At 38.3% G+C, this 26885-nt stretch overlaps 1 protein-coding gene across 3 annotated transcripts in view; it reads left to right on the top strand.

Moving 5' to 3' along the window:
* The window catches only part of PRKCI (protein kinase C iota), a 72227-nt gene that overhangs the window by 12499 nt on the left and 32843 nt on the right, over positions 1–26885 (top strand). For 2 of the 3 annotated variants that reach the window (XM_003991921.5, XM_045037283.1), the window contains exons 2-3: positions 4255–4376; positions 25122–25211. In XM_003991921.5, the coding sequence (XP_003991970.1) occupies positions 4255–4376; positions 25122–25211 (212 nt within the window). Of the gene's footprint in view, positions 1–4254; positions 4377–24577; positions 24707–25121; positions 25212–26885 lie in introns of those variants that run through there. The other variant, XM_045037284.1, reaches the window with a different exon arrangement.

Raw genomic sequence — 26885 nt, 5'->3', positions numbered from 1 at the left:
TTGGTGATATAGCAGTGAGTAAAAACTAAGTGCCTGCTTTCATGGATTTTACATTTAGTCAAGGGAGATAGACTAAAATATGTATAATTTACATATGCTGGCAAAGTATTTTCTCTGAAGAATAAAAAATTTAACTAGTGGGCTCCTGGGTGGCTCAGTCAGTTAAGCCTCCAACTTTGGCTCAGGTCATGATCTCAGGGTTCGTGAGTTTGAGCCCCACATCAGGCTCTGTGCTGACAGCTCAGAGCCTGGAGCCTGCTTCCGATTCTGTGTCTCCCTCTCTCTCTCTGCCTGTTACCCACTTGTGCTCTTCTCTCAAAAATAAATAAACATTAAAAACAAAATTTAACCAGCTTCATGTACTAAAGTAGAGTAATTTATTTTATTTAAAAAGTATTTATTTAGTGAGCATGAGAGTGGAGGGGGGCAGGGAAAGAGGACACAGAGAATCCCAAGCAGGCTCCGCCCTATCAGTGCAGAGCCTGACGTGGGGCTTGAACTCATGAACGGGGAGCTTATGACCCAAGCTGAAATCAAGAGTCAGATGCTTAAGTGACTGAGTCACCCAGGCACCCCAGAGTATACTAATTTAATATCCTCATCAGGGATTTCATTTTTCATTAGCCAGTCTTTTAAAAGTGAGATTATGTAACCATTATGTTCTTGTCAAAAAACCATCTAGGAATAGCTGTGCATTGGGTAGATGCTACTGTGGAAAGTGGTGTCTCGTGTGCAGGAGATTTACTCAGGTCGACGGCTACGGAAGGGAAGGCAAGGGAAGGAAGTAGGCTTAGGTAGGAGGAAATCAAGATGCCCTAAAGTCTCAGCAGAACCCTCAGTTGACCCTCCCAGGAGTTCTGAAGATGAGTTAATACTTCAGAGCCTTCCTGAGTTGTCTATGACCTTTATACCCCCACATGGAATCAGTCATTCACTGTGGGCTGCTCCAGGAAGTGGGTGTGGCCATAGGTGAGATTCAGATCTCTGAAGGAGACTGTCAGCTGGGGATTATCTGCTGGTAACATGTCCAGCAGCTGGTATAATAAATGCTCCATTGCTAATGGGGGATTTTAGGGTGGGATGGGGAGGGGAAAAGTCAGATCATAGCATCCACCACAGGTGTCATTAGGATTTGGTTTGAATTCTTCTATTTTTTAACTGTGAGAGACTGGCAAATATTCCTTTGTTTTGATTTTTAAATCTGTAAAATAGGTTAGTATGTCCAGTTTGACAGTTCTTGTGAAGATTATATAGATAAAGTTTATTTATTTTTTTAATTTTTTTTTAACGTTTATTTATTTTTGAGACAGAGAGAGACAGAACATGAACAGGGAAGGGGCAGAGAGAGAGGGAGACACAGAATCTGAAACGGGCTCCAGGCTCTGAGCTGTCAGCACAGAGCCCGACGCGGGGCTCGAACTCATGGACCGTGAGATCATGACCTGAGCCGAAGTTGGACGCTTAACCGACTGAGCCACCCAGGCGCCCCTGATAAAGTTTGTTTAAATACCCAGAGCACACTCAGTTTTCTATAACTGTTTATAGGCAAAGGAAATAAACAGTGATATTTCCTTGTCAAAAGTACATTTTCTTGAAGGTGGATTTCTCTTAGAAAGTATTTCTTCTACATCCAATTAAGAAATGTTTGAGTCCTTATATTTTTTAAAAAGTATTTTGTAAACTGTTATGTATATATGTTATATACACATATATAATATGCATACATATATACATACAAATTTAAAGAACTGTTGTTATAGGAAAGTGTAGGTCGTAATAAGAGAATTTTTTTATTACTTTCAAAAAAATGCTTTAAGGTTCTTCCAAATTGTAGCTGTCTACTACCATGACAATTGGATTTCTAATTTTTAGATATTAAATTATTTTTTATTAATATTTATTTACTCTCGAGTTAGTTAATATGAAGTGTAGTCTCAGAGTCCTTATTATGTTAATAGTACTGTGACTCTATGAAACAGTCTGAGGATTTTTGTCTCCCAGTTGTATACAATTTAGTTGAGGATGTGTTATCAGTGTATGAGTTAAATAACAAAAGATGAAACATAAGATACATGTTGGACAGGTTTAAAAGTATGGACCATTGGGCTTATGTGGTTAAAAACTGTTTAATGGAAGTTGATGTTGAAGTGCCTATTAGAGAATTGATCCTCACCTCCCTCTATAAAGTGGGAGGGCCTTGAACCTCTCTCTAAATACTGGGCCAAGTATTAAAATTTGGATCATCAAGGTCTTATGTGTGGGAGTTACGAGTAAACCAGATGAGTGCAGTAGAGTATTTGTATTGGGAATGGTGGGTTCAAGTTGAGAATGGGAATTAGAACCAGATCATCAAAAGGTAGAATTACAGGTTTAGGAGACCTCTACATAGAGATAGTAGTTAAAACATTGAATATGAATTAAGTTTCAGAGAGAAAGAAAGAATGACAGAAGATGAATGTGAGAGAGAATGTAAAGAGTACCTTGTGATTGAAGACCAAAGGAAACTTAAGCATTCATTCAGTATAGCAGACGGAGAGCCAGGGAAGCTTACTGTTATGAAAGCCAAGGCAAGAAGTTCTCAGAGGCAGGGATACAAAGCTGTGAGATGCTTAGAAAGATTATCAAGAAAAGGGCAATCCATTTTGAGGCTCTGCTCTTTGCTTACCTTTGATAGCCCATAAAGACCAGTTTTAAACCTTTTTTTTTTTTTTTTTGCGCAGATGACTAAAATTTGAAATTCCTTATTTCCTACTCAGTGTTCTGTGTTGCAGCTACCCATTTCTGTTCACAGTTCCTTCCTTTCTTGAACAGGTATTTCTTAAGCATCCATTCTGTGCCAGGCACTGTGTTGGTTGCTAGGAATATAATGAACAAAATAAAATCCCTGCTTTCACCAAACTTACATTCTAGGTGGGGTAGATGGTAGACTATAAACATTGGTTTACCTGCTCAAGTAGTAGAAGAGGTTGGTCAGAGAGGTAGCCAGGGTCTTGTAGACTCCACTAGGGACTTTGGATTTTACTCTTCATGAGACAGAAAGGCATTTGAAGAGTTTAAAACAGAAAGGACATGAACTACATTAATTTTGTAAAACTGTTAGGACAGAATTTGACACATAGGCATCACGCTATAAATTTTTATCAGAGTCATTCAGTCTGTTTGACTTACATTTGAAAGGTGATTGTGTCTGGCTACTGAGTGGAGATGTGATCATAGGGAGCCTTCTCCTGGCTCCTTGGAGGAAGTCCCAGGCCTCTGCTCTAAAACAGTTTGTTGTGGTTTTAAATTTTATACTAAATAGCCACTACGTAGATTTATTTGAATACTGTTGCTTATCTAACACTACTACAAACAAATACACATTTATGTCTGTTCCTATGTTCTTTGGGTATCTACCTAAAATATTAGTCTTATTTTAAACCCAATTTTGGCAAATGGGAATTCTTTGGGAAATGGTGAAAATGAAGGTGTGAGGTCTAAAGATCATGCCACACGAAGAATGGGTGATGGTCTCATGGGTGGTTAATTTGTGGAAGTGAGGGCTGGGGAAGAGGACTTGACAGGTCTTGGTCAAATTATTGAAGAGCTGTTTCTTAGATGACGGGTGGACTTTTGGGGGAGGGGAGATCTGCAACCTGTGATTGGAAAAGATTTCAGTTAAATATAAGGCAGAAGTTCATCAATAATAGAGCTGTTCATCTGCGGAGTGCAGTGCCTCACAAAAGAGTGAGCTTTTGATAACAAAATTAAAGCCAAGTGGGACAACCATCAGAGCAGTTAGGGTGGCCTACCTGAATGAGAAGGGAGATTGAATGAAAGTTTCTCACAAATCCACCATTTTTACTTTTTTTTCTACTAAGTTTATTTATTTTGAGAGAGAAAAAGCGTGAGAGGGGCAGAGAGAGAAGGAAAATCCCAAAGAGAGAAATCCCAAGCAGGCTCCATGCTGTCAGCACAGAGCCCGATGTGGGGCTTGAATTCACAAACCGTGAGATCATGACCTGAGCTGACACCAAGAGTCAGACGCCCAACCAACTGAGCCACCAAGGCGCCCCCGCTATTTTTACTTTTAAGCATTATTTAATATGGATTTTTTGTTTTTACTTTATGGAGATAGTTTACCGGAAGCAATGCATGTTGAGGCACTCACAAAATAACTGATGTTCATCTGATTTTCAGGCACTTAGTGTTATGTAGAGTATCATTAGTTTTGGTCATTGTCAAACTTAAAACTCCTTTTTTTTTTTTTTTCAGGGATATCATGATAACACATTTTGAACCTTCAATCTCCTTTGAGGGCCTTTGCAGTGAGGTTCGAGACATGTGTTCTTTTGACAACGAACAGCTTTTCACCATGAAATGGATCGATGAGGAAGGTGAGTGGTAAAGAGAGGGCTGCCTGTGTAAGCATTGATTTAAGATACTATTTTGTCATTTGTTTTCTTTTTTAAAGTTTATTTATTTTGAGAGAGAGAAAGAGAGTATGTGCACACACGCATGAGTTGGGAAGGGTCAGAGAGAGAATCCCAAGCAAGTTCTGCACTGACGACTCAGAGTTCCATCCCACAAACTGTGAGATCATGACCTGAGCTGAAATCAAGAGTCGGATGCTTAATCAGCTAAGCCACCCAGGCACCCCTGTCATTTGTTTTTATTTATTTTTTTTAATTTTTTTTTCAACGTTTATTTATTTTTTGGGACAGAGAGAGGCAGAGCATGAACGAGGGAGGGGCAGAGAGAGAGGGAGACACAGAATCGGAAACAGGCTCCAGGCTCTGAGCCATCAGCCCAGAGCCCGACGCGGGGCTCGAACTCCCGGACCGCGAGATCGTGACCTGGCTGAAGTCGGACGCTTAACCGAGTGCGCCACCCAGGCGCCCCTGTTTTTAAAATGTAGTAAAAGTTCAAATTAATTAGGACTATTAGGTATATTAGAAATTTTATGTTATTCTTATTTTGCTTCAAGCACTTAAATAAAAAGAATACCAAAGGGTACAATCTTTGTTTTGTCCTTTTTACTCCAAAATAGAGTGAAATTAATGTGACTTGTTTTCCACCATTAATGTAAACATCTCATCAAATAGTGTTACATTTTGCTTTAATTTTGAAGATGAGTATTGTCTTATATTTTAGAGATTACCTTCAATAATCTGGCAGTATTTTTTTGCTGAGTACTGTAAATACTTCAAAGAAAGTGCTACAGAATAAAAGTGATTGTGATAGCCATGATTTCAGAGGTGGTGGCAGAGACTTGATACCTTAATGACTTGGACTCAGAAAACATCTATTGAACATCTGTGTGCTGAAGATAGAAATTTTCTTTCTTTTTTAATTTTTTTAATGTTTATTTCTGAGACAGAGAGAGACAAAGCATGAGTGGGGGAGGGACAGAGAGAGAGGGAGACACAGAATCAGGAGCAGGCTCCAGGCTCTGAGCTGTCAGCACAGAGCCGGACGCAGTGCTTGAACTCCCAAACTGTGAGATCATGACCTGAGCCAAAGTCAGACGCTCAACCGACTGAGCCACCCTGGCGCCTCTAAGATAGAAATTTTGTATATTTCACACTCAAAGTCTCATAGGGAGATGGACATGTAAATAACAAATGTGATAAGTTGAACATAAATGCATAGGCATCTTGGAATCCAAAAGAGCCAACATCTCCATGTCCTTGAAATATTTGTGACGTTTGGACTAAAAATAAAGAGTAGAAGTTTTTGAAGTGGAGGAGGTGAGGGGAAAACCACTTTTGATGAAGAATTTAAAAAAGAGACGGAGGTGTGAAGAACATGGTATATGTGGAAGAGCGGTAATTCACTAAATTAAAGTGCAAGGTGTAGAGAGGTGTGGACGAGGGCTAGATCCTTGCTCCTTGGTGTGGTCTGCGAATTTTTGGAAAATGGGACTCTCAGGCCCCATCACAGATCCCTGGATCTGAACCTACACTTTAATAGGAACTCTAGGTGAGTGGCATACATATTTTTTTAAGTTTATTTATTAAAAATAAAGTTTAGGGGCGCCTGGGTGGCGCAGTCGGTTAAGCGTCCGACCTCAGCCAGGTCACGATCTCGCGGTCCGGGAGTTCGAGCCCCGCGTCAGGCTCTGGGCTGATGGCTCGGAGCCTGGAGCCTGTTTCCGATTCTGTGTCTCCTTCTCTCTCTGCCTCTCCCCCGTTCATGCTCTGTCTCTCTCTGTCCCAAAAATAAATAAACGTTGAAAAAAAAAATTAAATAAAAAAAATAAAAAAAATAAAAATAAAGTTTATTTATTTATTTTGAGAGAGATCACACACATGCACGCATGTGCAAGCATGAGTTGGGGAGGGACAGAGAGGGAGAGAGATTCCCATGCAGGCTCCAAGCTCTCAGCACAGAGCCTGATAGCAGGGCTCAATCTCTTGAACCGGGAGATCATGACTTGAGCAGAAATCAAGAGTCAGATGCTTAACTGACTGAGCCACCCAGGTGCCCCAAGTTGCATGAATATTAAACTTTGAGAAGCTTAGGATTCAATCCTGGAAGCCTTTGCAAACCACGTTAGACTTTATCTTACATGATGGAACGTCATTGAAGTATAGTTTAAAGATACCCTAATTAGGGGCGCTTGGGTGGCTCAGTTGATCGGTCTTCCAACTCTTGATTTTGGCTCAGGTCATGCATGATCTCATTATTTGTGGGATCACCCGCATCTGATTTTTCCGCTGACAGCGTGGAGCCTGCTTGGGATTCTCTCTCTGCCCCTTCCCTGTGCACACCTACTCACTCTCTCTCTCTCAAAATAAACATTAAAAAAAAGGAAGACACCTTATATATACTAGTTTTGTATTATGACTTTCTCTTAATTGTAATGTGAATGGAATTTCATTTTAAGGAATGTCATAATATTTAGCTCAATATTTGGGGCATTTCTGTGTTTTCTGATGTGAAAAGCACTGGAAAGATATCCCAACTCCAAGCTATAGATAAACTCAAATGCATTGTCATTTTCTAAAGACATTTTTTATTTGATTTCATTTATTTATTTTTAAATGCTTATTTATTTTTGAGAGAGAGAGAGCATGAGAAAAAGAGGGGAAGAGAGAGGGAGACAGAGGATCAGAAGCGGGCTCTGTGCTGACAGCGGAAAGCCTGATGTGGGGCTTGAACTCATGAACTGAGAGATCATGACCTGAGCTGAAGTCAGACTGCTTAACCGACTGAGTCACCCAGGTGCCCCAAGACATTTTTTTAAAAAAGGTTTTAAAAAATTTTTTTTAATGTTTATTTTTTATTTTATTTTATTTTTTTCTTTTCTTTGTTTATTTTTTAAAATTTACATCCAAATTAGTTAGCATATAGTGCAACAATGATTTCAGGAGTAGATTCCTTAGTGCCCCTTACCCATTTAGCCCATCCTCCCTCCCACAACCCCTCTAGTAACCCTCAGTTTGTTCTCCGTATTTATGAGTCTCTTCTGTTTTGTCCCCCTCCCTGTTTTTATATTATTTTTGTTTCCCTTCCCTTATGTTCATCTGTTTTGTCTCTTAAAGTCCTCATATGAGTGACATCATATGATTTTTGTCTTTCTCTGACTAATTTCACTTAGTATAACACCCTCCAGTTCCATCCACGTAGCTGCAAATGGCAAGATTTCATTCTTTTTGATTGCCGAGTCATACTCCATTGTATATATACACCACATCTTCTTTATCCATTCATCCATCGATGGACATTTGGGCTCTTTCTATACTTTGGCTATTGTTGATAGTGCTGCTGTAAACATTGGGGTACATGTGTCCTTTCTAAATAGCACACCTGTATCCCTTGGATAAATGCCTAGTAGTGGGATTGCTGGGTCGTAGGGTAGTTCTATTTTTAGTTTTTTGAGGAACCTCCATACTGTTTTCCAGAGTGGCTGCACCAGCTTGCATTCCCAGTGTTTATTTTATTTTTGAGAGAGAATTTATTTGTGAACAGGAGAGGGGCAGAGAGAGAGGGAGACACGGAACCCAAAGCAGCCTCCAGGCTCTGATCTGTCAGCACGTGCCCAACGCAGGGCTCGAACTCGTGAACCGCGAGATGATGACCTGAGCTGAAGTTTAATGCTTAAACCACTGGTGCCCCTAAAACAGTTTTATTTATTTAATTGCTGTACTCAATGTGGGGCTCGAACTCATGACCCTGAGATGAAGAGTCACACATTCCTCAGACTGAGCCAGGTAGGCACCCTTTTAAAGACCTTTTTAAAAGTTTTTCTAAAGTAATTCATGTACTTATGTTGGACAAGGTTTCATTTCAACGTGCATGAAATTACATCATTACATTTTTTTTTTTTTTTTTTGAGAGAGAGAGAGAGAGATAGAGAGTGGGGGGGGGGGGGGGCAGAGGAAGAGAAAGAGAGAATCTTAAGCAGATTCCATGCCCAGGAAGGAGCCTGATGTGGAGCTCTATGACCATGAGATCATGACCTGAGTGGAAATCAACCAAGAATCGGATACTTAACTGACTGAGACACTCAGGTGCCCACCATAATTACCTTTTTAAGCACTGTATAATATTCCATGTTGTAGATATTTCATGATTTATTTATTTAACCCTTTATTGATGGATATTTGGACTATTTCCAATGTTTTTGCTACCATAAGACAATACATAATGCACATCTTTATATGTAATTTTGTGCTATTGTATGGGAGTCTCTCTGTAGCCAATTCACAGAATATGCCCTTCATAAATTTTGGTAGCTAGTGACAATTTGCTATCAAAAAAGGTTTGAACCAGTGTATGGCACAGCTACATTGAATGAGAGCATCTCTTCACTCATGCCCTTGCCACCTCAGATATTATGAGTTTAACTTTTTTTCTTGGAATCTGATTGGTGAAATACTAGCTTGGTCTTTTAAATTCTGTATTATTCAAGGGTAAGACTGAATATCTTTATTCAACCACTTTAATCTTTAAATAAATATTTATTAATAATTGTATATTAATAGCCATGTATTATATATTAATAATTAAATATTAAATTTAATCTTTAAATCTTGTTGATTCTAAATGGTGTGGATATCTCACAGTGTATCTTCAGGCTGAAAATGAGACTATATAATTTAGAATTTAGCATAGTACATACAATATAGTTAGCATCAATAGTTTGATCATTATCATGAGCTAATGTTATTCTCATGTTTTTAAAGTAAGCTCTATACTCAGTGTGGGGCTTGAACTCACAACCCCGAGATCAAGAGCCTCATGCTCCACCAACTGAACAGCCCCAGTGTTATTCTCAATTTTAATTCTGTGCTGATCACTTCATGCCATTTACTTGCCACTTAGGGTTTTTTCAGTTGGTGGTTTTCAAATTCGTGCACATAGGAATCACAGATAATGCATTTTATTAAAAGAAATTGATTTAGAGATAATCCATTAAAATTTTTTTTATTGTACTCTTATACTTTGTAATGTCTTTACCTGGGGAGCTCTGTTCCCAGATTGTTACACGGCTGTCTCTTTCCTGTCATTCAGGTTACTCAAATGTCCTGTCTCCAAGAAGCCTTTCACTTCTATTCACTTTGTATCTTATTTATATGGTAGAATGTAAGTTCCACGAGAACAGAGTTCTTGTCTTTGCCATGGAGCTCCAAAGCCTAGAGCAGTATGGTACACTGAAAAAACATTTGCGAATTGTACAGAAGGCTAATAGCAAGCCTTCCCACAGTGTAGTTTTATGTTTGTTATTAGAGATTTAAGCATGGGGCATTGTGGTTTATTCTGTTTTTTCCTAACATAAAAGCATCTTTTAATTAACAGGTGCACATAGTAAATTAAATTAATTATCTGATGAAACAGTCTTATCCTTTTATAATGCAATTCAAAGTTCTTTCTCTCTAAATAGCTGTTAAGTGTCCTAATTTTCTGGGGAAAACTACAAAACTATAGCCCCATCCAAGTAAAAGGTTAAACTTTCTATTAAGGTGTGTTGATTCCCATGTGATCCTTCTTACCCTGGTTAATTGTGATACCAGTCTTTTCTTAATTTTAGGTATATAGAACCAGTAGTAATTATTTTTAAGCGCCTTGCAATTATTTTTCAGTTGTAATTGTGTTGCCTTTATTTTTAGCCATATAAGCATGGGGGTTTGCTTATCTGGAGAAAAAATTCTCTCTAGAATCACTGGAAGACAGGACTATAATTTCTCTGGTTTATGAGAAACACTTTCTAGAAGCTAATCTTTTAATTGTGGGATTTTATATTAGGGCGAGTAATGATCATAAGCTTGCTTCATTTCTTTAAGTAGATTTATGACAACTGTTCTTTTTCCTTGTGTTTAAAACCAGTTTTAATGATTTGTTTTGATGTGCCTGTGGGAAAACTGGTTTGCTTAATCTAACTAAACATTTTGGAATGAATAGTAATTTTGTAACAATTGTACCTCCCTTCTCATGTGGGGAAAGAATATGGGGCAGAGAATGATAAATGACTTTATAGTTCATCATATTTTAATTGAGACTGTTTTTCCATAAGGATGTGCTTTAAAAAAATTTTTTTTTATTGGTTATTTATTTTTGAGAAAGAGAGAGCAACTAGGGGAGGGGCAGAGAGAGAGGGGGAGAGAGGGAGACACAGAATCCGAAGCAGGCTCCAGGCCCTCAGCTGTCAGCACAGAGCCTGACGCGGGGCTCGAACTCATGAAACGTGAGATCATGACCTGAGTCGAAGTCGAACGCTTAACCGACTGAGCCACCCAGGCACCCCAAATATTAAGTATTTTCTACATTTCTTTTTTTCTTAAGTTTATTTATTTGTTTTGAGAGACAGAACGTGCTTGTGCACTTGTGTGAGGCAAGGTGGGCGGAGGGGCAGAGAGGGAGACAGAATCCCAAACAGGCCTTGCAACTGCAGAGCCTGATGAGGGCTTGAACTCACAAACCATGAGATCGTGACCTCTGTCCCTCTCCCCGACTTGTGCTTTCTCTCTCTCAAAATAAGTAAGTATGTAAGTAAGTAAATAAATAAATAAATAAATAAAAAATAGTGCATGTTAACAAAAATATTGATTTGTTTGAAGGAAAAAAATGTCTCTGTGGATCCTCAGATCCCCCTAATAGCCGCTCTAAACAAATTGATGATCTTTTCATGTGAATGTACAACTAGAAGGTATAGGGTAACACTTTTTTTCTTTCTTACAAGTAGCCAAATACTGTATAAGCTGCTATTTAACCCACTTTTTCCTTTAACATCTTGTGGATATCTTTCTGTATCAGTGTGTGTAGATTTATATAACGTTTATATAATGTGACTATACATAACGTTTTTTATCATCACAATCAAGAAATTTGATACTGACATATTATTTAACATATGGTCCATATTTAATTTTTTTAATATCCTTTTTCAGTTTCTTTTTCATTTTTCTAGGACTTTTTCCCCCTGGATATAATCAATATTGATGTAGTGTTTTTGGCTCTCATGTTTCTTTGGTTTCTTTCTTTCTTTCTCTTTCTTTCTTTCTTTCTTTCTTTCTTTCTTTCTTTCTTTCTTTCTTTCTTTCTTTCTTTCTTTTTTAAATTTTTATTTAGTTTATTTTTTTAATTTACATCCACGTTAGTTAGCATATAGTGCAACAATGATTTCAATAATGGATTCCTTAATGCCCCTTACCCATTTAGCCCATCCCCGCTCCCACAACCCCTCCAGTAACCCTCTGTTTGTTCTTCATATTTAAGATACTCTTATGTGTTTGTCCCTCTCCCTGTCTTTATATTATTTTTGCTTCCCTTCCCTTATGTTCATCTGTTTTGTGACTTAAAGTCCTCATATGAGTGAAGTCATATGATATTTCATATGATATTTGTCTTTCTCTGATGGACTAATTTCGCTTAACATATACCCTCAAGTTCCATCCACATAGTTGCTAATGGCAAGATTTCATTCTTTTTGATTGCCAAGTAATACTCCATTGCATTACATCTTCTTTATCCATTCATCTTTATCTTCTTTATCCATTCATCCATCTTCTTTATCCATTCATCCATTGATAGACATTTGGACTCTTTCCATACTTTGGCTGTTGTTGATAGTGCTGCTGTAAATATTGGGGTGCATGTGCCCCTTTGAAACAGCACACCTGTATCCCTTGGATAAACACCAGTAGTGCAATTGCTGGGCCGTAAGGTAGTTCTATTTTTAATTTTAATTTTTTGAGGAACCTCAATAGTGTTTTCCAGAGTGGCTGCACCAGTTTGCATTCCCAGTGTGGTTGTGCATAATTTATTTAATCAATCCTTCTTTGATGGATATTTGAATTATTTGTAGTGTATAAAAAATATTAGTGCAGAGAATATCTTTGTGCATATGTTTTTTGGGCACCTGCACTGTATTATTTATAGGGTGAATTGCCTAGAACTGACACCCAAAAAATTGTACCTTTTGTTATATTTTTCAGCAATAGCATATGTAAGTTATTTACAGCCTGTAAAAGACTATGTGAGGGAAAAAATAGATGATTTGCAGAGAGTGGGAGAGGATATAATTTGGATGTAGTTCTTTTTTTTATTAAAAATTTTTTTAATGTTTGTTTATTTTTGAGAGAGAGACAGAGTATGAGTGGGGTAAGAGCAGAGAGAGAGAGGGAGACCCAGAATCCGAAGCAGGCTCTAGGCTCTGAACTGTCAGCACAGAGCCCGATGCCAGGCCTGTACTCAAGAACCGTGAGATCATGACCTGAGCTGAAGTCAGACGCTTGCCTACTGAGCGACCCAGGCACCCCTGGATGTAGTTCTTTAATTCATGTTACTGTTGGGTTCAGTAGGTGAGATTCATGGAAATTTTGAAATGCAGGTAAGCATTCTTTGACATAAAGAGTATATGTGGAGTATTTCTGAATCTGCGAGGTTAAACGATTAAATCTGATGTGTTCATAGGGTGGACAATTGAATGTCAAGATGTAACAAAACCATACTTAGGATGGAAGGAAACATTTCATACGATATTTTACAAACATCTTTTCAAAAATTTTTTAATATTTATTTTTTGAGAGAGAGAGGAGAGAGAGACAGAGTGCAAGTAGGGAAGGGGCAGAGAGAGAGGGAGACAGAATCTGAAATAGGCTCCAAGCTTTGAGCCTTCAGCACAGAGCCCAGTGAGGGGCTCAAACCCACAAACCACGAGATCATGACCTGAGCTGAAGTTGGATGCTCAACTGACTGAGCCACCCACGCGCCCTGATATTTTCCAAACATCCTTCATCTGATTTTCTTTTAGCTGGTGTGTTAGGAGTTTCATACTTTTTCTCTACCACCCCACATTGTATATTGACACTGTATATTAAGTGGCAAACATGTCAGAAGGAACAGTGAGGAGAAAACTTTCTGACTGAATGCATGTTCAGTGTGATGTCAGTTACCTAGGTAGCAGTATTATGGATCCAAACCTGAAAATTAAAAAATGAAAATTGACATCAATAAGAAAAAAATCTACATACTCCTTGAGCAGATCTTGCCTTGTAATTGGTATTTTCCTTTTGCTTAGAGAACTTCTTTTAACATTTCCTATAGTAGAGGTTTGCTTTTGATTTATTCTTTCCTCTTTTTCATGTCCTTATTTTCACCTTTAAAAAATGGTTTTATTGAGGCATAACTGACACACAATAAATTGTACATGTTAATATTAAAAGTGTACAATTTGATGAGTTTTGACACTCAGGAAACCATCACCACAAGTGAGATGGAGACCGGAGACCGTATCCGTTACCCCCAAGTGTTTCTGTATGCTTCGCAGTTCCTCACTCCTACCCATCCATCCCAAGCAACTACTGATTTGTTGGCTGTCACTGTTGATTAGTTTGCGTTTTCTAGAGTTTTATAGGAATGGAATCATACAGTATGTACTCTTTTTTTGTGGGGGCGGGGACTGGTCTGGCTTCTTTCATTTGGCAAAATTATTGATAATGTGTACTGTGTGTATCAGTAGTCCATTTCTTTTTATTGCTGAGTGGTATTCCATTATGTGGATCTACCACAGTTTATTTATGTGTTCCCCTGTTGATGGACATTGAGGTTGTTTCCAGTCTGGGGCTATTATGAATAAAACTTCTTGGCAATCATGTATAAGTCTTTGTATAGATATATTTTCTTTTCTCATGGGCATATGTCTAGAACTGGAATGAATGGCTGGATTATATGGTCTATAAATACTGTTTTTTAAAAATAAAGTAGGAAAAGAAATATTTGAAAAAGAGATGAAGTGAGGTATTGTACCTCAGGCAGATTCTCGGGCTGATGATTTTTAGAGAGGAATTTACATGGAAGTTGAGGGTCTGGAAATTGATACTGTTTTCTTTCTTTCTTTCTTTCTTTCTTTCTTTCTTTCTTTCTTTCTTTCTTTCTTTCTTTCTTTCTTTCTTTCGAGAGCATGTGCACATGCAGGGGAGAGGCAGAGAGAGAGAATTCCAAGCACGCTCTGGGCTTCTGCCCAGAGCCCGATGCAGGGCTTGATCCCACAAACCACGAGATCATGACCTGGGCTGAAATCAAGAGTCGGACCCTTAACCGGCTGAACCACCCAGGTGTCCCTGTAAATTGATACCTTTTAAAAACTGTCTCTGCCTGGTCATCATTGGAAAGTCTTCCTACACTCCCAGGGGTAGAGTACTCCACACAGAAGACAGCTAGATGACTTAGAGAAGTACTCAAGTATTTCTTTTAGTTCTGGCCTCTGCCCCAGCTCTGTGCTTTAGGTGTTCTGCCTGGTAAATTCTGGCTGCTGCCACTTATATAGCAGGCTGTGTGGATGCCTGACAGGCAGAGGGATCAAATGGGGGCCCACATAGGAGAAATCCCTTGCAGTGGTAGGATGGAGATGAGTTAAAAGGCGAGGCAAGCAAGAGTGGCCGTATGAGCCTGATAAGGCACCAGGACTCCCAAACTTGTGCTTTGTTCTATGGCGAGGTCTGGCCTTCTTGTTGGCATGTCCATCTCTGATTACATTGTCTTCCTTCCCTTTCTAAGGGACAACTACTACCATAGGTTAAGTTTTTTTTTTTTAACTTTTTTTTTTTTTTAACGTTTATTTATTTTGGGGACAGAGAGAGACAGAGCATGAACAGGGGAGGGGCAGAGAGAGAGGGAGACATAGAATCAGAAACAATCTCCAGGCTCTGAGCCATCAGCCCAGAGCCTGACGTGGGGCTCGAGCTCACGGACCGCAAGATCGTGACCTGGCTGAAGTCAGACGCTTAACCGACTGCGCCACCCGGGCGCCCCAATAGGTTAAGTTTATAATCAAACTTTTCTCACCCATATCCCTTCATCCCCAGGGAACCACTAATATGCCTTCTGTCACTATTCTATATATATAAATAACAAAGTAGTGCTTTTATGTGCTATTCAATTAATATAAATGGCATTATTCTGAAGCACATATTCTGAAACTGCCTTTTTTCACTGGGTATTGTCTTGTCTCTATGCACATTATTCATGCGCATAGAGAACTAGTGTACTTCTTTTTTTTAATTCTTTTTTTATTGTGGTAAAATATACCTAACAAAATTTTAACCGTTTTTTAAGTGTACAACTCAGTGATCTTAAGCATATTCCTAATTTTATGTAAACATACCCGCTACCCTCTTCCAGAATTTTTTTTTTATCATCCCAAACAAACTCTATACCTATTAACTCCCCCCACTTTCCCCCTCCTCACATGCCTTTCTTATACTTTCTGTCTCTATAAATTTGCCTTTCTGTTTCTATGAATTTCTACTATGAATTTGTCTTTAGGTCACCTTTGTTTTTGAAAGTTTTGCTGAGCAAATAATTCCAGGTTAGCAAATTTGTTTTTGCATTTTGTGCACCGTCTTCTAGCTTGCATTGTCTCTGATGCAAATCTGTGGTCAGTGGCCTTTGTTTTCTATGTAATGTGTCTCTTGGGCTGCCTTTAAGATTTTTCTCTTTATTGTCGGTTTTAAGCAGTTTGATAACGACGGGCCTTAGTTCACTTTTATTCATGTTGTGTGTCTTAAGATTTATTGAGCTTCTTGGATCCGTGGGTTTTTATGGTTTTCATCAAATTTGGAAACATTTTGGCCATTAGCTTTTCAAATTTTTTTTCTGTCACCACATCCTTTTAGGGAACTGTGGTTAACGTGAATATTAGGCCTCTTAAGGTGTCATAAAGCTCACTAATGTTCTGTTCATTTTTTTTTTTTTTTTCCCAGTCTTTTTCTCTGCATTTCATTTTGGGTAGTTTTATTGCTTGTATTTAAGTTCACCAATTTTTTCTTCTGCAATGTGTAATCTGCCATTAATCCCATCTAGTATAGTTTTCATTTCAGACGTTATAGCTTTTATTTCTAAATGTTCAGCTTGGGCCTTTTAAAATATCTTCCATCTTTACTTAACATGCCCAATACCTCCAGCTTCTTGAGCATATATTGAATATAATTACACTAACTTTCAGTAACCATTTCTATAAATTTCTTTCATCTGTCAATTCAGGGTTAATTTCGGTTGATGGATGTTTCTCCTGTTGTAGGTCATAGTTTCCTGCTTCTTCACATGCCTGGGTATATTTTATTGGATCCTAGACAATGTGACTTTTGCATTATTGGGTATTGGATATATTTGTAGTTTCATAAATATTTTTGAGTTTTGTTCAGGTATACATTTAAGTGACAGCTGATCCTTTGTTGCTTATTTCCAGTATCTTGAACCATTTTTTTTTTTTCACTTGTTTTGTATAGTTTTTTTGTGTTTTAGGTAGAGGGTTAAATCAGTTCTTGTTACTTCATCGTCTCCAGAAGTGGAAGTTGAAGATGGGCAGCTTGATAGGATGGCATATGCTTCTGTAACCACTGATTTCTGCCTCCTAGAAAAAAGGAAGAAACCAGAAATCCATTACTGTTGTGATTGGGCCTAATATTGAAAGGATGACCACCTAAACACTGTAGCATTCTTGAAAAATTTTTTGCAAATCTATATTTTAAGCAACGCAACCCTTCAAAGCAGGGAATACATGGACTTTCACGAGTGGTATGTAGTATTCTGAACCCAGTATCCAGAGGTGGAATGGCAGCAGAAAGAAGGTCCAGTGGGAACAGAATGAGTCTAAATCTATGGCAGACTCAAACATCAGGGAGAGGAGTGTTGTGATGCTATCTCAGGCAAATGTTAAGGGTGGCCAACCTTGGTTTTATGCTGTGTAGATTCTTTCAAGTGTGGGGCACTGAACTGAGTCATATGCTGAGATACCTAACATAACTATGTTTTAAGTTCTGCGTCTTGTCAGGTTATTTTGTAAATAATTGAACCTTGCATATTTATTAAATACTTGAGGTCCAGTCCCCTAATTTGGTTCTTTCTGTAGGTGAAAAGAACATGTAGATGCATTGAAAAAAAGACTTGATCTGCTGGTTATAATATACAGATTTTATTGCCTTGAAATTCATTGATCTGAGCAGATCTCATTCTGGCTGTATGCCTGTTTTAGGATATGAATATGTACTTTAGTAATAGAGTAGGCTTTCAGAAATAGCCTTTCCTCCTGTCTTTTCTTTCATGATGATTCTTCACGGAATGTTTTGCTTCTGAGTTATGTGCCCTGCTTTATCAGGCATTAAATAGTTGGCCCAAAAAGGTAATACTTGAACCACAGACATTCAGTCCAATAAAAATAAAATAGATTTGGGTATACATAATACCAGTAATTAACTCCTGTTTTCACACTTCCTTGTGATTATTCAAAAGTGTCGATCTCTAGGTAAATACTGCATGCAGGTACTTTACATGGTCTAGGTTTCAACGAACATCAGGCAGGTATCGGTCTGGCAAAAAGACGATGTCTAGCAGAAGGAAAAGATTGATTTTTTAAAATATGGTTATAATGATACTTTCTTTATTTTAATTTTTAATTTTTTGTTTTTTTAGAGAGAGCATGTACAAGAGTAGAAGGGACAAAGGGAGAGGGAGAGAGAATCTCAGGCAGGCTCCATGGCCAGCGCAGAGCCCAATGCGGGGCTCAGTCCCACAACCCTGAGATCGTGACCTAAGCCAAAATCAAGAGTTAGACGCCCAACTGACCGAGATGCCCAGGCGCCCCTGGTTATAATGATACTTTTAACAATAGTTAATTCCATTCATGGCATTTAATCCAAGTGCAGTAATAAAAGTCACATGTATAATGGACCAAGCGTACTATGAGTTAACTTTAAAAATATGATCTTTAGTTTTCCCATCATCCTCACAATATAGGTAATGGCCCTCTGTAGAGAGAGATAAATATATATATACACATCTATATACATATGAATGACATACATATATTTCTTATTGTTTAAACACAATCTGAGGTGAGCTTAAATGTATTTAAAATGTATTTAGTTTCCTCACCTGGGGAGTTGTAAATGAAGTGTTAATTAAATTTCAGACTCCTATCTCTAGAATTCTTTGAATATTTCATTATTTAGAATTAATTTAGTCAACTGGCTTATTTGTCTAACTGAAAGAATAATTTACACACTTATTGATGTGTGAAATTCTCATTATTTTTATACTGCTTTTTTATTTTTGGCTTACACTTAAATCTACTTCTGTAGAAACAAAAGTTTTTTTAAAGCAATGTCAAAAATGAAATGTAATTATATTGACTTTCACTTTCATAAATGTGGCAAAATGGGAGAAGTTTGCGTACTAACAAAGTGAGTCTGTGTGTTTATTTCTTTGAGGCAAGCAAAGACAGACTTTGTTTTTAGACTAGACTGTTACTTTGTTATCAGACTCACTTTTATAAAAATGCTGCAGTAAACATTTTTTTCTAAAACAGTTGCACTGAGATATAATTTATTACTTAAAGTGTATAATTCAGTGGTTTTTAGTATATTCACAGAGTTGTGCAACCATCACTGTGATCAATTTCAAAACATTTTGTCACCCAAAACATAAACCCCGTGGTCATTAACATTCACTACCTATTTCCCTCTAGGTTCTTTACCCTCCACAGCCCTTAGATCAAGGTAACCACTAATCTACTTTGTGTTTCTATACACTTGCCTAATTTAGACATGTCATATCCATACTTACTCAATTTTGATGGACATTTGGGGTTTTTTTTTTCCACTTTTTGGCTGTTATAACTGGAGTGAACATTTGGTTTCAACTTTTTGTGTGGACATAGGTTTTCATTTCTCTTTGATAGCTACCAAGACTGGAACTGCTAAGTCATCTGATAACTATGTTCCATCTTTTAAGGAGCCCCCATTGTGTTGGCTGAGGTGGCAGCACCATTTTACTTTCCCACCAGTAGCATATGAGGATTGATCCCAGTTTCTCTGCATCCTCACCAGTACTTGTTATTGTCAGTATATTGAGCGCTGATCCAAAAATGGTTTATCTGTGTAACATGGTTGGGTCATTTTGACCTCACTGTTTTTCATCTAGCCCCTTGAAGACACCTATAACACCAAGTTATAAAGTGAGCAAATGAGAGCACCGATCTTTCTTTTATGTAGATAATACTCAAACCAGAAAGTGTATTGGGGGGCGCCTGGGTGGCGCAGTCGGTTAAGCGTCCGACTTCAGCCAGGTCACGATCTCGCGGTCCGGGAGTTCGAGCCCCGCGTCAGGCTCTGGGCTGATGGCTCAGAGCCTGGAGCCTGTTTCCGATTCTGTGTCTCCCTCTCTCTCTGCCCCTCCCCCGTTCATGCTCTGTCTCTCTCTGTCCCAAAAATAAATAAACGTTGAAAAAAAATTAAAAAAAAAAAAAAAAAAGAAAGTGTATTGGAAGAAAAGATTTCATCCGTAGTCACAACGTAAATTTTGTTTTTAAATCTAGGAATACACTTTCATTTTTTTTTTTTTTAATGCTTATTTATTTGAACCTGAAGTAGGCTCTAGGCTCTGAGCTGCCAGCATGGACGTGGGTGTCAAACCCATGAACTGTGAGATCATGACCTAAGCCGCAGTGGGACGCTTAACCGACTGAAGGTTCAGTCTAGGAATAAACTTTAAAGAAATGTGTAGAAACCATATAAAGAAAACTGAAACAGAAACAACTGGATGCCATAAGCAAAACTGTGGATGAATGGGGTGAGGAAGAAGCGTCATGTAAAATGAGAGCTCCCTACAGATGAATCTGTAAAGAGCACGACCCCCCCAGAAATTTCTATTCTTTTTTTTTCATTTTTTTTTTTAACGTTTATTTATTTTTGAGACAGAGAGAGACAGAGCATGAACAGGGGAGGGGCAGAGAGAGAGGGAGACACAGAATCTGAAACAGGCTCCAGGCTCTGAGCTGTCAGCACAGAGCCCGATGTGGGGCTCGAACTCATGGACTGCGAGATCATGACCTGAGCCGAAGTCGGCCGCCCCACCGACTGAGCCACCCAGGTGCCCCACCCCCCAAAGAAATTTCTAATAGGGTGTTTTTAAAACTGACAATTTTATCTGGAAAAATAAATAGGAAAATTCTGGCAAAGGAAATGTAAAGAGGGAAGATTTTTCCTAATTTTGTATGTCAAAAAATACCATAATCACATATATAAGAGTAGTAACAACTGACAGAAAATGTTTGTAACATTTACAGAGGATTGTTATCTCTAATATAAATAATTAGGTCAAAAAGAAATAGATGAAAAATCTCCTTAAGGGGGTCTAGATAGCTAATTCATGAATGACAAAAAAAAACAGGGGGTGCCTGGGTGGCTCAGTCTTTTAAGTGTCCGACTTTGCCTCAGGTCATGATCTCACTGGCTCTTTAGTTCGGGCCCATGTTGGGCTCTGTGCTAAAAGCTCAGAGCCTGGAGCCTGCTTTGGATTCTGTGTCTCCATCTTTTTCTGCCCCCTTCCCCCCTCCCCCCCACACTCACACTCTGTCTCTCTCTCTCAAAATTAAATAAACATTAAAAAAATTTATAAATGACAAAACTCAGAAATTACTATTAACGAAACAAAGATTTTAAAAGAAGACATTTTCACCTGTCAGATTAGAAGATACTTAAAATTTAATGATTACTTGTAGGATCTTAGGATAGATACACTTAGTTGACTGCATTTATGATCACCTTTTTGGAGTTACTGTCTTTCCAAATTTTGGAATAACTGTCAAAATTTTAAATGGGCACACTTTAAACCAATCAATTATCATGAGAAGTATCATGAGAAGTTATTCAAACATAGGAAAAAATTCATTTCAAGAATATTTACTATTCACTAATAAAAAAGGACTGAAGTACTGATACATGTTACAACATGGATGAACCTTGAAAACATTCCAAGTGAACAAAGACAGACATAAAAGACCACGTATTATGTGATTCCATTTATGAAATGTCCTGAAAAGGCAAATCTTAGATACTGAAAATAGATTAGTGGTTGCCTAGGTCTGGCAGTGGGGGGGTGGGGGGGGTGGGGGGATGGGGACTGACTGCTAATGGGAAAGGAGCTTTTTTGAGGAGACAATGAAAATGTTCTAAAATTGATTGTATCAAGAGTTGACAGCTCTGTGAACAGACGACCATTATACACTTCAAATAGGTAAATTGAATGCTATGTGAATTGTATCTCAATAAGATAATTATTAAAAATTAGGTTATCTTTAGGCTTTTCATAAAATGTGAAATATTATCCCCTTTAGGTAAGGCTGTTCAGAAGAGGTGGCATTTATTTGTCCTGGGTCTTGTAAGATTCACAGGATTTCAGGATTCAAATTGAAAGATGGTAGTAAGGTGTTTGTTACATAACGAACCACTTCAAAGCCTAGTAGCTTTAAAAAACCCACCACTGGGGCGCCTGGGTGGCGCAGTCGGTTAAGCGTCCGACTTCAACCAGGTCACGATCTCGCGGTCTGTGAGTTCGAGCCCCGCGTCAGGCTCTGGGCTGATGGCTCGGAGCCTGGAGCCTGTTTCCGATTCTGTGTCTCCCTCTCTCTCTGCCCCTCCCCTGTTCATGCTCTGTCTCTCTCTGTCCCAAAAATAAATAAACGTTGAAAAAAAAAAAAAAAAAAAAAAAAAAAAAAAAACCACCACTTTATTAATTATTTTTTTTTTTAGTGATTTTTTTTTTTTTTTTTTTTTTTTTTTTTTTTGTGAGAGAGAGAGAGAAAGAAAGAGAAAGAATCTTAAGCAGGCTACATGCCCAGCACGGAGCCCGACACAGGGCTCGAACCCAGGAACTGTGACATTGTTACCTAAGCAGAAATCAGGAGTCACATGCTTAACTGACTGAGCCACCAGGCGCCCCAGTCCCACCACTTTATTTTGTAATCTCTCACACTGGTCTCAGTTGACTGGCTGTGCTAGTCTCACATGAGGTCTCTCATGCAGTGGCAGTCATATGGCAGCTGGGTCTGGAGTGACATAGAGGCTCATCTGGGATACTGGCCTAGTTGGTTCTCCCTCTCTGTGTAACCTCATCACAATGAGGTGGTGTCTTGTTGATTTTCTTAATGATGAGTGATACTGAACATCTTTTCATGTGCTCATTGACCATTTGTGTATCTTCTTTGGAGAAATGGTCATTTGTTTTTTCCTTGCCTTGCTTTTGGTGTCATAGCCAAGAAATCATTGCCAAATCCAGTGTCATAAAGCTTTCTCCCTATGTTTTCTTCCATGAGTTTTGTACTTTTCACTCTTGCATTTAAGTCTTTGATTAGGTTTGAGTTAATTTTTGTTAATGGTGTAAGACAGAAGTTCAACTTTATTCTTTTGCATACAGTCATGTTTAGATATTTTATTGTGAATTTTTGTTAGTTTTTATAGGTGTATAATGATATTGTGATATTAAGGAATTTTAATCTAGACTTATAAGGGTTTGTTCACAATGCCATGGTGGAAGGGAATAAGTGAGTGGGTACGTAGGGGGAAGCAAAATTTGGTAACATGTTTGAAAATTTCCAAAATGAAAAGTTAAAATAGAGTTGGTAAACTAGGGGGATGGTGTTTTAGAAACCTAGATGCAGTTCTATCCTATAGATGGTTAGTAGGGAACTTTGTTAGATGCTATAGAGAGATCAATTAGAATAAAGACAGAAAAGATGCTATTGGTTTTAGCAGCTCTTTTCATGACCTTGGATATAGCAGTTTTAGTAGAGTGTTTGGACTAAAACCTGATAGCAGAATTTTGAGAAATTCATGGAGGACAGGAACATGGAGAAAGCAGGGTGGGGTCACTCTGAATATTAAGAAAAGTTATTTCTAAAAATTTTTTTAATGTTTATTTTTGAGAGAGAGACAGAGAGAGAGTGAGCACAAGTGGCAGGAGGGGCAGAGAGAGGGAGACAGAGCCTGACACGGGGCTCGAATTCCTGAACCACAAGATCATGACCTGAGCTGAAGTCGGACGCTTAACTGACTGAGTCAGCAGGCACCTCAAGAAAAGTTACTTCCAGAGGTGCCTGGGTGGCTCAGCCGGTTAAGCATCTGAGTCTTGATTTCGGCGCAGTCATGATCTCACAGCCTGGGAGATGGAGCCCTGCGTCAGACTCTGTGCTGACAATGCAGAGCCTGCTTGGGATTCTCCCCTTCTCTCTGCCCCTCTCCTGCTTCCGTCCGCATGTGCTCGCTCTCTCGCTCTCTCAAAATAAATAAATTTTAGGGGCGCCTGGGTGGCTCAGTCGGTTAAGCGTCCGACTTCAGCTCAGGTCACGATCTCGCGGTCCGTGAGTTCGAGCCCCGCGTGGGGCTCTGGGCTGATGGCTCAGAGCCTGGAGCCTGCTTCCCATTCTGTGTCTCCCTCTCTCTCTGCCCCTCCCCCGTTCATGCTCTGTCTCTCTCTGTCTCAAAAATAAATAAACGTTAAAAAATAATAAATAAATAAATAAATAAATAAATAAATAAATAAATAAATAAATTTTAAAAAGTTGTTTCTAATAAATCTAAAATATTGTAAACCCGTGATTTAAAAAGTACAAAAGAAAAGTAAGAAGTCAAAGATCAAAAGCCCTACCCTATATTTTTCCCCTTCTTCTCACCCACCCCCTCCAGTTTCAGTCTAGGGTTTGCTCTTGAGGGTGTGGCTACAGTGGAATGGAACCCGAGTGTGAGGGAGATTGTTGAGAGGGAGACTCAAACATGCCTGTGCCTGAGAAGAGCTAGTGGAAGGAAAGAAAATGCAAATGGAACTGAAAGGGCTAATGGGATAAGGCCCAGAGGAAGGTAAAAGGAAGAGATTCAGTAAGGGAATCGCCAAGTTGGAGAAAGGTACAGAGGCACTCATTTCTTTGAGACTGGAGGAAAGGAGATGGCTTCATTTTCCTCTCGTGAGTAATAGACATAGTTCTCTACTGAGAGTGACTGAGGTTTGGATAGGGCCGGTGGCATCTTGTGTGTGGTAACATTTGGTGTGACCACAGGAATGAGCAGAAGCATTGCAGTGTGGAGGACCCAGCTCGGGCCCCAACTGGGATCTAATTACTTTTTCATTGAGGAATGCCATCATTCAGGGAGATGTGCCATCTCAGTCTTTGCCAGGGTGACTCAGTTCTTTGGCTGGTTGACTAGGAAGGTGTTTCTTCCTTAGTCTTTCTGTGTGTCCGTCTACTAAAATGATGCGTTTACATTTAAAAGCAGCTCAGATTGGACTGCTGTTCAGTCCAGAGTACTTTAGTAGCTGTGCTTCCTTTCTGTGAGCCTCTTGAGCAGGCTCTCAGGTGAAGGAAAAATTTGGCAGAATGATTACATGGCGACCTCTAACCGACTATATTGTGGCAGTGAAACCACTTTCACTTCCTCCTCTAGAGAGATAGGTAACAGAAAACTTGTCCCTGGCAGTTAGTCATACTGTAGTGACAATCCAAATGTGGTCGGGGTAGATTGTGTTTGCTATATTTTGCATATACTTTATATGTTATTGAGAATTAAATGGCTTATATGTATCAAATTTGGTATCTATGAATTTCATGTCATATTTTTGGGAAGTAGAAATGGAAGTTATGTAGCTACTTTAGAGAATAGAATTGGCTAAAATTTTAAGTATCTAAAGACTTGTTCTTGTCAAATATTACTTTATGTTTATATGTAATTGTTTTTTCTCAAGATTTTATGTAATGGAAATTATGTTTTTGCTCAAGATTTTATGTAATGGAAATTGTTTACTAAACATCACATTTTAGAGGATTTAAAAAGTGAGCTTTGCTTTACTTTACTTTTTATATTTTTTAGGAGACCCGTGTACAGTATCATCTCAGTTGGAGTTAGAAGAAGCCTTTAGGCTTTATGAGCTAAACAAGGATTCTGAACTCCTGATTCATGGTAAAGGAGTAGTCATTTCTTACTCTTCTAGAGCTGTATTTTTTTTTTTAATAACCCTGTATTCTTGTCCATTTTAAAACATCATCATGATGTCATTTGCTTAATCTCTATCCCTCATTGCTATGTAATTGTTCAGATTTAGTCTCTCAAATGCTAGAGAAAATAAAATCACCTTATAATCTTGGGAAATTTGTTATTTGGGTTTGCCTTCTTGGATATTACACTGAATATCTCTCAGTTTTTCGCAGCAAAGTGTAGGCTAGAATTTAAAATTGAGTGCCCACTGGGAATTCTCCTAAGTCATTCCCTTGCAGTTTTGTAACGTGTGCAAATAATGATCTCCAAAGAGAAGGTATCTTAAATGTCCTTTCTTTTATTTGAAGGTTAACAGTGAAACTATTTACATAGTTATAGAGATTACGTAGTTTTCTGCAAGCCTGCAAGTCGGATTGTGGTACAGAAGAAGAGACGAAACTCAGCCATCATGTAACTGGTGCACTGTAGACCTAGTTATAGAATCTAGGTCTTCTGGTTCCAAATCTATGTTCTTTTCATTCTACTGTGCTACCCCTCAAATTTTTTATGCACTGTAGAACCCACTTAATATGGCACATTTAATTGCAATTCGTTGGCAATATTTCATGAAACATTTTTAGGAGCTTTTGGAGACCAGACCTAGGGAACTCTTTAAAACTCAAAACAAACATGAATCTCCCATAAGTATAATGAGTCAATACCTTGTTATTATTCCCATATACTTTTCTTTACAGTGTGTTTTTTAAAAGTGAGTAGTTTAATATTCTTCTGTCTTCAGAATTTGACATAGTGACTTCCAAAGGGATCCATAGTCTTAATTTGTTGAGATCCTAGCAGAATTTTAGTAAGTCATCCATTTTGGGGGTCATCTCTTTTTAGAATAAAACTGCAGTGAGTGTTTAAAGAAGTGACTGATCAATAGTATTAAATAGTTTAAGTTTTGTTTGGTTTTCTGAAAGAGAGCACGCACAAGCAGGGGAGGGGCAGTGAGAGAGGGGGAGAGAGAATCTTAAGCAAGCTCCACATGCAGCACAGAGTCCGACACAGGGTTCGATCTCATGACCGTGAGATCATGACCTGAGCCAAAATCAAGAGTCAGACGCTTAGCCAACTGAGCCACCCAGGCACCCCACTTTTGTTATTTTTACCCTATATCACATATCTGTTTTTAGAAGTTGGCTTATATTTCAACTTTTAAGAATATGTTAGCAACTGTGCTTCCCATACTCTATATTCTTTATTAAGCCATGTCCTTCTGTACATCACAGACTACAGCTGGTTGTCTAGTTCATAAATATACTATGTCTTTATATTCTGTCTCTTTATAAAAATGGCCTGAATTATCATGTTTATAAATTTACAGTTTATAAGATAAAACTTATATTTTGTTGGATTTGGGTACATGTTAATCTTGTGAACTTATCCTTAAATTTAGTATACATCTTTTAAAAACTGTAATGGTTTATGTTCATGTTTGTATACATTTTTGTAATTTAATTTTAATTCTTCATTGTAGCAAACTTTACACTACAACAGAGATTTAAGGAAATAGTTAATTTCTCTAAGGACAAAGGAATCAATTAGTAATGTTAACAGGGAGTAGAATGAATAATTTGAGCTTCTAACCCATTTGTTTTT

This window comes from Felis catus, chromosome C2 (assembly GCF_018350175.1).
Source record: "Felis catus isolate Fca126 chromosome C2, F.catus_Fca126_mat1.0, whole genome shotgun sequence".
NCBI lineage: Eukaryota > Metazoa > Chordata > Mammalia > Carnivora > Felidae > Felis > Felis catus.
This window is presented reverse-complemented; position numbering and strand designations above follow the sequence as displayed.